Here is a 13,937-nt window from a genome sequence, read left to right on the forward strand (position 1 = left end):
AACTATAAACGCAGGGGGGAACAGTCAAACTGTAAGAAAAACATAAATCTACCTTTTAGAAAAGTGGATGCTGAAGCAGGATACAAGATGATACAAGTACAACATTGCAAATACTTCTGCTAAAATAGGACTTGCTAGAATTAACAAGCCAGAGGTGTTTCAAGGTTATGAAACATTCTAGCATTGCTGAAATGAGACAACTTGTGCAAGTATACCCAAATAGGACAACTATTCCATTACATAGCTTTGTGTCAATTTAGTTTAAGGCCCTGGAGGAGGAAAACCAGTATCTGAGTTAGAGCCTTTCCCAGGCAGAAGTCACAGGAGCATCCAGACTGTCATATACAACACTACAGATTCCAAAACGTTACGTCAGGCAACGCATGGTGTACAGACTCACCTGACATTGGACAATTTACAGGAATAACTGCAATTCCCCTAAAGCACAAGGATTCACTCTTTTTTGCACATTTGTGGAAATGGAATAGCCTTCCCGCTGTTCAATCCTGGCACTGCTAGTTGAAGAATAAAACATTTAGTCTTCCCTGCAGATAAAGAAACTGTAACTCTTAGCCATACTCTAAAGACAAAATGACTGAAAAACTCCGAGGAACAAAGTTTTGAAAACTTATGTAAATAGGCGTGCTGCTATGGAACTAAAACGGCTCCATCTACTGGTTAAAATACACCTTTTCCTTTGCCATGACACACTGCTGCAGCAAAGTTAACTCCCACTGAAACAAGGAACTCAGAGGGTGCAAAGCACAAACTAAGACAGACTCTTACGGATAATCCCTTCTAACAACCATTGAGATATGCTGGCAAGGTAGATTTGAGATACTTGCATAACTGATGTTTATTCTCAGTAACACAAAAAGGAGCTTCCAAGATGCCAGGACTTTCTAAAGTCAAATTAAAAAAAAATGTAGTATTTTCACTTACTGCCAACTGTGAAAATGTAAATTTAGAAATACATATTTAAGAACATTGCAAGATCATCAGTAGAAGAATCAGTCTCATTTTTGCATTTGGACATTTAGAGATATACAGGGTTAAGCAGCTTATGGAGCTCTTCCCCACCTGCTTACTTACAAACACCTCATCTGAATCTCACTATTTGTATCACTATTTCAAAACATTAACTAGACAGCTATCTGAATTTCAGCCAAAAATTTGACATGTCCCTAAACTTTATTATTCCAGAATATGCCAACCAAAAAGCACAGCAGTATTCTTTGGAGATCTTCTCTAGCTAAGTTCAAGTATATTGCAGTTATACTCTATTTTATCAATCACTATTTACAGAGCAGTTCTATTTACTTAGTACACTAAAAATGTTGTGTAACAGATATCCTTGTGTAAAGGTTATCAATATTCAAAAGCCAACAACAATCACAGTGATATTTCACCATGCCTCCCCTACAGAAGCAGATCAGTCACATGGATACAAGGCAATGACTATTCAACTTAGTATACCCTACTGCTTATTTTGGACAGCAAATAAAACTACTGCAATGAAGACTAATAAAAAGTTCTCAGGTAACACAAGTTTTTGACAGCCGTGGTAAGTTTTTAAGAACTCAAGAAGACTGCCAGCATATACACTCAATAGCAGCTTATAGTACTTCAACCAAGAGGTGACCACACTGCTCACAGCCCACTGCATGGTGCAAGTTGTAGAAGGTGCGCACCCTACCCAAACAACACAATACAGAAAAGCAGCTTGTCTCTCAGAAGTCATAGACTCAAGTCTGCAAGGCTGCCAAGCTAGTAAAAGTCTCTCTCATCAGGGCTATTTAGCTAGGGCAGTGTCACCAGTGTAACCATATCGCTTTAAATTGTGGAGAGCATGTGCTCAGCCAGATGCCACGCTCTTGTGGGGGAGGACAGTTTCCTGCAGAGTCCTCAATTTGCAGTACAAACATATCCTCAGCTACCCTTGTCCAGACATAAAGTGAAAACACCTGTTCGAGCTTACTATGTTAATATGAAAAATTTACATGTACCAGCATAATATTCCTCGGAGACCTGTCATCTGACTTACCATCACAAAAGCTACATGTCAAGTAAGACGGCCAGTAACCACACAAAAGAAAACTTTCCACGATTTAATTTCCAAAACAGTAAATCATCCAAGATATGTGGAAAGATATGAACAGTCAGTTCTGTAAAACTTTGTACTGATGCTACTTACATTCTTATATATGAAGTGTCACCAAGGTAAACCAAGACTTACAACCTATTCTAAATGGAATTGTTTCAATAACCACCTAAGAGTTAGCTAGACAAAGTTACTAAGCTATTTGAAATGCAGTAACTGGACCAAAGCTTAATTCAGAAACCATGTGTAACAGTCTAGCTGCCACCAAACGCCTGTCAGACTTTCTTAAAAAGAAAAAGCACTTTGTAGTTCTGATTATTAAACCACTGAAGTTGTAAATACCAGCAGCTTCTGATAACTTGGATATTTCCCGTCAATTTCTTTATATTTTTGTAATTCAAGTGGCTCTGACTTTTGCTACCTTATACTCCTACAAGCCTTCACGGGTCTTGTTATCTATTTGCGAAGCTGGAGTACCAGACACTACACTGTTGCATAAAAAGATGCATCAGTATAAAGGAACGGGCAGAAGACATTGAGGCAACAATGTGTTGGTAACATGGGCTGAACCTGAAAGAGTCTTCAAATGAAGCCCAAAGCTGTCATTGAAACACAACCACTATTGAACAGGGAAATATAAAACCCATCTGATAAAGTGCCTGCACAGCTGTTGTAAAAACAGAAGTGGCAGTCAACCACATAGCCACTTCAGAAAAAGCACAGGGACACTAATGCCTTCTTCAGTGAGATGTGGCAGACTACATCACTTCAGTGCTTTGATTAGGAAAGCCAGAAGCAGAAGCCTGGAAATACGCCCTTCATGAACAAAAGCTACTTTCAGTTCTGTCATCATCTGCAATAGATTAGTGATAAACCTAGATTTATTTCATTGAAAGAAAAAGAATACACAAAGAAACATAAATCCAATAGTCAGCCATACTGCATGGTCTACAGCCTTGTGAATCTTACAATATACATGAAGTAGTACCAAATACTAAAGAAAAAAGTTTTCATCTACCTTTTTTTTTTTAGGATTACAAAGTATTTTGAAAATATTACCTGTAAAATATCTGGAGACAGAACTGCAATATACATTCCCTTAAATGCTACTTACAGGTGTTGCAAAGAAACCCACAAAACTATCCAGTAGTGAATACCATAATAACAAAAGCAAGAAGCTAGAACCAAGATCACTGGTATCACAGTATCAAGCATTTTAATACCTTCATTGTACCTGTGAAACTCACCACTGTATAGAAAGCAACATACCAATATGTTCCATTAATATTAAAGCAAAGAGGAAAGACCGAAAGTAGCTGTTGAGGGAAAAGGAAAAAAAGACAAGCAAACAACTCCTCCTTCAGTCACAACCTCCAGCTATTTTCAACTCAGACTTACTGAGGCTGCTGCTCATAATTTACTAACTTCAGTGTATCTATCCTCCAATGCTTGTTCAACCTCCCCTTCAATCAACAAAAAACTTGTGTACACATTGTACAGCAAGTATACGTATGAATTCCATACACCAAGTGAAGAACCACCCCCTTTCATTCTGAACCTAGAGCCCAACTGATTTGACCATGTGTCTCCTTATCCATCTTCACTTGCTCTCTCCACAGGAGCTTTATAAACCCTTACTATACCACTGTCCCATCATCTCTACGAGACTGACAAGTCCTAGCCTGTTCAGTTATTTCTCATCTAAGAACTAATTCATATCTTGTTGCCCTTCAGTGAACCTTTTCCAATAATAATAATAATAGTAATAAGGTATCTTTTCTAAGCTGAGGTGTAGAACAGCTCACAGTATATAAGGTATAAAAGAAACATGGATTTATGCAGTTGTATCTTTTTTCGTATTATGTTTTCTGCTCATCCCAAGTGTTCTGATCATTGGTTGCTCTCTGGTTGTAATAACTTTATCAGCCGTTTGTTTCACATCCCCCTTCCAACTCTGATGTATACATTGCCACCAAGTAATCTCCTCAAAATAGCAATGTCCTAAACACGTGATGATTCTCTTCTTTAAGACCAGACCTAAAATACAAAATAAGCAAGTTTATACTTTCGATTAAATAAACCGGGGGAGGAGGGGGAGAAATTGACTGACAGAGGTGCTCTTCCACAAAAGAAGCACCAGAGGTTGCTTATTACATATATCTAATATACTACATATAGTAATACATAAACACGGAAGCACCCGATATACCAATATTGGAGGAAGGAAGAAAAGGAAATGTTATGGGGTTCTTCGTTTGATCACACTTCAGTATTTTTAAACCACGGCACTTTTCAGATTTAATATACACTTCCTACAAAGTTCTTCCATCTTACTGAGATTTTTATTTCTGAAAAAAACATGCACAAGTAAGCAGTTCCAGCAAGCCCTGCTAGCAGGAAGATGGCTTGTACTACAAGAAGCACAGGATTAAAAAATTAAGTTAAACTGCATTGTCAAAAATACTAATATTTTGAATTAAGTATCTCATGTATATAAAATTATACCTCTTGCACACAGAAACCACAACAAATCCCGCACTGCTATATATGTAATTGCCTGTCCTTTCTTTAAGCTTTTATATACTATGTAATCAGCATGTTCTGTCCTTTCTTCAAGCCATTTACTTCGAGTTTTCCCTAGAAACTCCTTTTTTCTAGTTCCTACCAATCCTTCTGCTCTCTCACTTTTCTAACCATCTCAGCTTTGTTTTGGCTGCAGTTACCTCCTGAAAACACTGCCACCAAGGTGACTAGGTGTTACTGTTGCAAGGAAGCCAAATTGGACCACTCCACTGAGCACCTCTGTTCAAAACACCTAGGCTAGAAATGACTGTTTAGTAGTATAGCAGCTCATGCATCTGTCCCAAAAGCCACTAGTTAATTTCTGTTACAAAAGAACCTAAATGACTCCTGCCAGGCCTGGCTAATGTGCTCAGGGGACATTAACCTTCATGAAGTCATTCGGATTAACCTCAGGGTAACCATCAGCATCTTTCACTTCAACCACACACACTTGAAGCTCAAAGCTTTTACAACTTGCCCCATACAGCCTAGATATACTTACTAGATATAAGTATTGTCCTGCCTGCTAAGAGATACCTCCTACAGAGAGGCAGGGTAGATTTAACATGACTTAAACCTATCGGTCTGCCCTTACCAGTAACTAATCTTGAAAAAGCCAACACGAGCTGGGAATGTGCTTCTCTGGAAAGGGACAAGAAGGTGAAGAATCAGCCTAGAACAGACCTACAAAACTTTCAGAGGCGAGCATATATGTTAATTTTCAAAGCAAACATACAAGGATTGTACTAATCCAAGGAATCTGCAAAATTCATGAACCCCTATGTTCAAACACTCCTGTTATAACAAAGGAAAGTCACACTAAAGTCACATTAAACACACTGATGTCACAGGAAGCCAACACTTCATTACACTGCCAATTTTATCAACTGTGACTCAAGTCTCTCCTTGAAAAGTAGCAGAAAGATGATGAAAACTCACTTGTTTTCAGCGTTATTTGTCTATCACAGTACTCTTTGTGTCACAAACCACACATCCCTCCTCTTCAGGCACTGAAAACAAGTCGCTGTATGACACCTTCCTGGAAAAGGCCCTGAGGGCGAATATCAGAGCAAAGGCTCAGAGGCTCATTAACAAAATCCAGACCTTGAGTCATCTGAAGGGAGGGGAAATTACAACTGTGGAGCCACATGTATTTTTCAGTAGCACAGGAAGTAAGGCAACACATGTCTGCTTTACTGAGCCACCGGCCAGAGAAGGAAATGAACCCAAACTCTGTACTTCTGTCCATGTCCCCCCACCAAGGCTAGAAACCCGCCGGGGAACCGCATCCGCCACCGGGCCGGGCTGCGTGGTCGCGGACCACGAGGCCGAGGGGAAGCTCGCCGCTTGCCATGTGTGCGCACTTCTCCCTCGCCCAGGAACTCGTCAGCGAGCGGGGCCGGGGGCAGGGAGAAAGGCGAGGCCAGGAGCGGCCTCACCGCCCACCGCCGCCGGCACAAGCCCAGCGGGGACATCACAAAGGAAGGGGGGGCCGGGGTAGGCGCAGTCGCCGAGCCCGCGGCGCCCGCAGCCAGCGCTGGAACAAAGGCTCCGGCTCCATCCGCGCCACCGCCCCACGAGGGTATGGGGGTACACGGCCAAGCTCACAAGCCCGGCAGGCGGGCACACCTGCGCGAGGGGCGACGGAGCCCCCGGCGCTCAGGTACAAGCGGCGCTTCCGCGTCCTGCCACCGCCGCCGCCGGGCGGGGAGCCCGAGGAGGGTCTCGCCGCACCCCGACAAAGGGGAAGCGGAGCGGCCCCAAGCACGGCGCCAGCGGCGCTGCCCCGCGGCGGGTTTTTGTGCGCCCCGCTACCAGACACCACAGCGCTCCCCACCCGCGGCGTTACCGTGGTGAGCAACGGTCTCATCTGCTCGCCCGCCCGCTCCTCTTCCATCGCGGCCCCGCCGAGATCGGCCGGGAGGGAGGCGCGGAACGGGAGGCGGACGGCGCGCCGGGAGCCGTACTCAGCTGGCGGAGGCGGGAGGCGCCGGTTCCCTCAGGACGGGGCGGCCACGACTTCTACCTCAGCGCCGGGGGGCGGGGGGGCTGAGCCCAGACCGACTCGGCGCGCCGGCTGCCTCCCCCCCGCCCCCCGTGCGCGATGGGCAGCGCCGCCAGCCAATAGATGGCAGAGACAGTTCCCGGCGCGGCCCACCCCTGGTGCGGAGGGGGGGCGCTGGCGCGGTCCGGCGGGGTGCGCTGTCCCACGCGGAGCCGCGTGGCGGGCTGCGTGGCCTCGCGTCTGCCGTGTGACGGGCCGCGCCGCGCCGCGCCGGCTGGGCTCCGAGAGTTCCCCTCACGGAGCGGCTCCGGGCCCGGTGGCGTCCGTGCGGGACAGCAGCGAGCTGCCAGGCGGGGAGCGGTAGCGCTGCCGGTGGGGACGGCAGCTTGCCGCTCGCCTCGCACAGCGCCGCTTTCTCCCGTGCCAGGCTGTGACTACGCACGCTGAAATTTTCCATGCCAGGTGCCTCCCTGGGGCTGATTTTGTTTTAGAGTTTAAAAAAGTAAAGAATAATTCAGTCATTTCCAAAAATAATATTATTTGCCCTTGTGTAAATAGTCCAACAATCCTTTATTCAAAAGGCGGGGGGGGGGGGGGGGAGGAGTAGGGTCAAGGTTGTGCTTCTGGCTGCCTCTGCAAAGCTTGACTCCAGTAGAAGTTCTTTAGACAGAAACAGCTGTTTCCACTTGCCTAGTGGAGATAACATCTGCCTTGTTTGCCTCTGTGAAGATTACACCATCCTGAGACACATTCAGCTGTAAAACACCTTGTGCTGATGGGACTGAGCACCCACGGGCACAGCAGATGAATGGTCTCTTCAGGTTCCCCGTGCGTAAGATGCTTAATACCGGACCTCAGCGCTTCTCCCCCTAACTAGACCCGCTGCAGACTGGGGGGAAGGTGTATGCTGTGGACCCTTTTTTCACCCCTGAAGGCAGCGCAGGACTTCTGGATGAGTTGTCAACAAAGTTCTACCGCCATAAATTCAACAAGCTGACGTGCACCAGTGAGAGAGAGATGCCACATAGCTCCACAACAGCCAGTAGTGTGGACCACTTTTGGAATGCTTTGAGCTTAGTGCTTATTTGGTAGGTACAGCATGGGAACACTGAATAGCTTGGAAGTCAGAAATAGCAGTTATTACACTGCAGGCCCAGTCCCAGCTTGTCTTCTGAAAGCCACAAATTCTGGATAGGTCAGTTGAGAGGAGCAGAGCTTTCAGGATCAGACTGGGATACAGGAGGTGCAGTGCAAGAGGGACAGCAGGCTGACTGATACAGATGTAACACGCTCAAGACAGATTGAGGAAGAGGAGAAGAACTGGACTGGTTCTCAAGCAAGCCCGCTCACATGGCGATAAGAGAGCTGCTTTTCCTATCAGTAGCTTTAGAAGCAGTACATGAAAGGAATGTGTGCATCAGCAGACACTATGCTGGACTAAGAACACTATAAAAGGAGGCTTTGCAGAGCCTGCAGACAAAAAATGTAAACCTGGCTGCAGAGGCAAACCAGGCCTTTCCTGCTGCCTGCCAGCAGGAGGCTTACATGGTGTTAGAAAACCCCTTGCTTTGGAGGCTGGCCACAGGATAGCAAAAGGCTCTGAACCTTTGAGCAAGGGCAAGGAGAGCTCGTTGTTGACCAGTGGTCCTCTTCTCCATGCTTGCTTTCAGGAAAGTTATTGGAGAGACAGATCAATCTGCAGGTGGAAACAGTTCACTGTTTCTCTGAGCAGAGTGTCCTGGAGAGAACATCAGGTGCGTGCATTGTCGGATGGCACTGGGCACAGATGCAATCCTGTCCCCAAGGCCAGGACTCCTGACCCATACAACTTGGAGGAAGCTTTCAAATGAATGACTTGGCATGGGGCTACAGCAGGTCACTATAACTTGTGCTTTGAGGAGCATGTTAGTAATGTAAGCTACACCTGCACAAAAATAATTACCTTGATACAAAGTACCTTGGTACACCCTGTAGTATAACTGTGACCTGTTCTGTCCCTTCGTGTTCCAGGAACAGCACTGGCAGAGTTTCAACTCAGATAAACCACTGAAAATGATCTTGCACTAGACAGCATGGGTATAATGGGAGTGGATTGTAACTTCAGCTCCCACAGAGTTAATGCTAAGTAGGTGTCTTGCATGGCAGATCACAGAGGTCCTCCTTTGATACTACCCTGAACACAATCCATCTTCACAAGCACAGAATTTCTTCATTCTCTGCAGACTCAGCCCAGAAAACAGTAATATCTAAACTAAGGACTTCCCATAATGTGCAGTAAACTACAGTATTTGGTGAGATTACTCAGAGGACAGCAAAGTGTTTCTAAAAACTCAGCCAGAGTGAGAAGAATGTTTAGTCCATTAAAAAGGAACCTACTGTCAGACTGTGAATGTCAGTCAGGTTTAAAGGATGTTCCTTCTGCATCATCCTCTTGATCTCTGAAGAGGGGTCTCTTGATGAGATGCGCTAGCACTCTTTTTTTCTCTGGCACCAGATAATACCTAACAGACAAATCAAGGCACAGTAGGCCCTGCGTTCATTCATCATACTTCCTTTGGCACACTGTATTGAGAACAATATCTGCAGGTGAACACCCAGGCATTTGCCGAGCTGAAAAACTTGTTTGCTCACTGCATTCCATCTGGTCACCGTATGTATAGGTATAGCAGAAAAGGCCATGTTAGCTTCCCCGTGCCATGCTGTCTGAGTGAAAAGAAAGTGATGCATCTGTTCACATCAAGTTGACCAGAACTTCATAATGTTCAAAACCTACCTTTTCCAGAAAGCCATTACTGACATGAAAGCAGGCCAGCTTCGTGCATAGGAGCATAAGTGCAACTGTCACTGACACACAAGATGACAAATGAAAGGAGATGAATAGGGCTCATGTGGCACTGAAAAAGTGAATCATCAATTTTTAAGAAGATAATGTACCACAAAAGCTTTATGGTGCTTTTCCTCCACTCCTCTTCCTTCCTTTCCTCCCCCTACCCCTTCCCACATTCTTGGACATGGATGGAAGAAGCAGAAATTGGTAGATAAGACAGACCTCTGATTAGGAAATGGCCTGTCTCATTAAGGCAGAGCAATCAGTGTCAGCTTTGCACTTTACTGACCTGCTGTTTAATTTCTTGCCAACTATCAGGCACTTTACAGGGCTCAAAGGGAGGAAGCTCAAAGGGAGAGAAAGCGCCTTCCATCCAACACACTTCAGTCATCAGCTGCTCTGGCAAGTATTGACCTCTGTCAGGAAGTTACCATAGACCTCCCAAACAGGATGAAAAGATGGTGTTTGATGGGATAACTGCAACAAGCATTAGCTCTACCAAAGTAGACTCTTTCTCAAGCCTTTTGTCTGTTAATACTGGCTGTTCTTACAGGCTAACGTAACATCATTAATGAAAACATAGACAACTTTACCTGGTGCATGTACTCACAAGGGGAGATCATTTTGAGAGCAACAGTAGAGCCCCTAAGAAGAGCCCTGAGAATGGTGACAGAAGAAAATGCGAGGAGTCAGTATTCCACAGTCCTTGTCACCTTTTCTCCCCAGAGAAAGCAGATATCATTTCCATGGCTAGGACAGACTCAAGCTGAGTAGGCATCAATTGAAAGTGAGCAGGAGAGGGGACCTGAGGGGGAAAGAAGATAAGGGGACTGGCCCTTCTTTCTCATTAGAGCATCTGATGCTGGCAGAAGCAAACAGTAATTCAAGAAATTAAATAGCTGAGTGAGAAGGAAAGGGGTGCAATATGCAAGCAACCAGTTCCTATAGCTGCAGTAGGACAAATAGCATTTAGATAGGAGTAAAAAAAACTAAAGGGTAAGGGGAAAGAGACGCAAATGCTAGTGCAAACAATCAGAGGTATAGAAGGCAAGAGAAACACCTTGGGAGGGTGGGAAGACTGGCACCAAGCAAAGAAGTGGAATAAATTTGGGGAGAAAGATGCTGATCTCTTGGGGATTAGAAAGGTACTGGATGTTATAAGGGAGGTCAGAGGAAGAAGGGGTTGGGGAAGAAACACACAAACTAGAGCTGCAAAAGGAGAAAGAGGTATTCTGGCCTAATGCTCTTAAAGACAAAGAAAAGGGTCTAGGAAGGGAAGATTCCTCTTCTAGGAGTCAGAGTATAGCAGAACAACTAAAAGAATCTCAGGATGCCTGCCAACATACTTTCTACATCACAGTTCAAAAAATGAACCTCTGTCTTACATGGTCAACTACATCATGTATTCTTTACATTCTGAGTACCAGTTTGCCAAGTTCAGACCACAGAAAAACCAAAGACATAAAATAAAGCAAATAACGCCAGAAGATGTTGCATTTTGAAGATGAATGTCATATAATACTTAACACTTTAAAAAAATTGCCAGTTGCAGGTATCCGAATCAGATACCATTGGTTGAAGATTGGTTGAAGCTCTTGATGCTGTTTGGCTAGCCATCTGCAAAAGAATAAATACCCCTTCACAAACTTGTGAAAGGTGTCATGGAAGTCAGTGCTTATAAAACAACTGGACATATAAAGCCTAATACTAATAAAAAGCAGAAAAGAAAAATAATAATTTCCCCCCAGATGAGTAAATAATAAAGTAATAAATGCATCCTAAGTCAGCACAGCTAAGATAAAACACAGAGAAGCTGTTCATTAAGGAAATGCTGTCACATTTTGTAATGTAAAAATGGTCTCATTAAAAAAAAAAAAAAAAAAAAGGCACAAAACAAAACCAAACCTAAATGAAGCAACTACGTTAATGGAGACCATATCATGAAGCACATGAACAACAAGGGCGAATCAAAACCAATAGCAACCTGAATTTTGTCACATCCTAGACCAAAATTTGCAAGTGTTGACTGCTCATCTCCACATGTGTGGGTGTAGTATTAAATACAAAATTGTGACTAAATTTTTATTGTATATGAATACAGTAAGAGGTCAAAGTTATTCTTGTTTCTTTCCAGAAGATTTATTGTTCTAAGTGGTTTTTAAATGCTTATGAAGAAATAATAACAGGCCTCAGGAGTTCATAATATGAAGCTAAGAAAAAAAGGAGACTGGAGGACAAGTGCAGCATGTTTCAGGCATACCAAAATTACCAGATTCCAAAGTTGAGGCATAATCAATACCTCTCCTAAACCCACCTCTGTTGTGATTGCCCTCAAAAGAGATTTCAGAGTAAACAAAACAGTGATGTCACGATCACTACAGTCACTAGCTTGTATAAGTACAGGTTCAGATGAGTAAAGTAAATTTGAAAGGAATATAGCAAGTCAAGACAGTTTACTTAGGAAATAAAATAATTTCTGCTTCATTCTCTCCTAAGTTCTGTCTTTTAGAATATTGATTGTCTTTATGTTCCTTTTTAGCTCAGAGAAAGAAAAATACACCTTTGAAACAGGTATGTATTTCAGCTGTTACACTGTTCAGAAAGAGTTTTTAGTCTAAGGAAATGTGGTTTACATTGTCTTTAAAAAAAAAAAAACAAAACAGAAAAATCTGTCACTCATTTTCTGGTATGTCACAATAGTGAAATTAGTACAGACCTCTGACAGAAGGAAAAGATTTACAAGCTTCAGTGTACAGAACCTGGCCATGTTAGTAAGCATGGTCAGATAGTATGAAAGGTTTCTAACAAACTACCAAATGTACCAAAAATAGTGTGTCCCTCTATAGCTATTTATCCCCCTTTAGTATCAGCTTTACTTATACACAGTACCTACCTTGTCCAAATACAGTACCACGAACAAGGAACTGGGCAATCAACAGTAGCAGCAGCAGACTTCAAAGACAATTTTCAGTTGAATTTCTATACATATATGCAGCTGATTTTTTACACAAATTTGTACTTCTTCTCCCATCCAGCTTGTGTGCAATATCTAAAACACAAGAAATTTCAGCCCCCTGTATAGAAAAGCAGTGAAATCCATCCTCAGAGTGAAGCCTATGGCTTAATGCTCACTGGGTCAGGGTGCCAATTCAACATCACCATTGCCAGCTTACTGCAAGAAGAGGCCTTCCTTACATTCTGCCTTCACATTTTCTGCTGCGTGGTAGACATGATATTTACTTTTTTCCCTAGGATGAAAAAAAAGGAACAGTTGTTTAACTTAAAAGACAACACTGGCACAACTTAGTCTGGTAGAAGTTTCTTAACACCAGAAGAATAAAGGTCTAGGGAACCCTTTTAAGACAGGACTAGGGCAAACTTGAGAAAGCAAGAAACTACTTAGTTTAAGATAGACCTTGAAGTAGTCATTAAGGATTTTAGCGTGTAAATGCCTGCAGTAGGAGAAGACTGTTCCAAGAGAAGCTTCACAGAAGTTCTTTCAAATCCTGTGGTCACACATTTCACAGCTGCACTTGTTCCTTGTTAACCATATAGGCTCTCAGTGCAATGTTTAACCTCACCCATGCAGGCCTTTACATAATTAAAAAAATTAGCAGCCTTTATTATAGCACTACTTAGCCTAAAGTCCTGAGTTTAACCATTAACCTGTTCCACAGCCAAGGACTATTAAAGGTTAGTCAACATCTGTAAAATTTCTCACATGCACAGAAGGAAGATAACAAACACCAAAGATATTCATATATCCTGGGTTCCAGGTACCTGAGGTAAATTGTGCAATATTGGACACCAAATCTTTTTTCCCATAAGGCTCTTTAGATAATCATAATTCTTCCCACACATTTTCTCTTCCATCACCTCAGGGAGTTTAATCATACCTGTTATGATGAAAAGCCAGCTAACTTCTAAATGAGTTTGGACACCCTCTGGACTCAGTTCCAAAACGCCCAATTAACTGCATGCCAATTATCTACATATAAAATGCCTTCAGAGTTAGCATTTCTATTTCACAATGTCATACCACAAGGTTCAGGATCTGGTGAATATACCTTTAAAAACAGAGCAGTATCTTCTGCATTAACATAATTTTCCTTTCTTTCAATCATCAGTTTAAACATAAAAGGGGTGGTTTAACTTCATATCAGTAGGACCATTCTTTACTCAGCATGCTGTCAGTAGCTTAATTTTTATTTACTTAATTCTATCTGAGCTAAAACAAACAAACACACCCACACAGAAATAAACACTATATTTAGTGCAATCACTAGCTTTCCAAATGAGGTATCTTTACTACGGACTATGTTTTCAATTTGTTGTGACGGTCTTTGCTTTCTGACCAACAACATGGCCAAAAAGCACATCTAACTTCAGATACTTATTTTCTATACTTGAGAAGTTTCACCTCTTGAGAAGTGAGGTACTTA

At 43.1% G+C, this 13,937-nt stretch overlaps 1 protein-coding gene across 2 annotated transcripts in view; it reads right to left on the reverse strand.

Annotated features, from left to right (window-relative positions):
• The window catches only part of SLC4A7 (solute carrier family 4 member 7), an 88,031-nt gene extending 81,286 nt beyond the window's left edge, over positions 1 to 6,745 (reverse strand). For both annotated transcript variants that reach the window (XM_065666129.1, XM_065666127.1), the window contains exon 1: positions 6,513 to 6,745. In XM_065666129.1, coding sequence (XP_065522201.1) covers positions 6,513 to 6,560 — 48 coding nt within the window. In that variant the 5' untranslated portion in view covers positions 6,561 to 6,745. The remainder of the gene's footprint in view (positions 1 to 6,512) is intronic.
• Positions 6,746 to 13,937: the final 7,192 nt, after the last annotated feature.

This window comes from Lathamus discolor, chromosome 2, assembly GCF_037157495.1.
Source record: "Lathamus discolor isolate bLatDis1 chromosome 2, bLatDis1.hap1, whole genome shotgun sequence".
In the NCBI taxonomy this organism is placed as follows: Eukaryota; Metazoa; Chordata; class Aves; order Psittaciformes; family Psittacidae; genus Lathamus; species Lathamus discolor.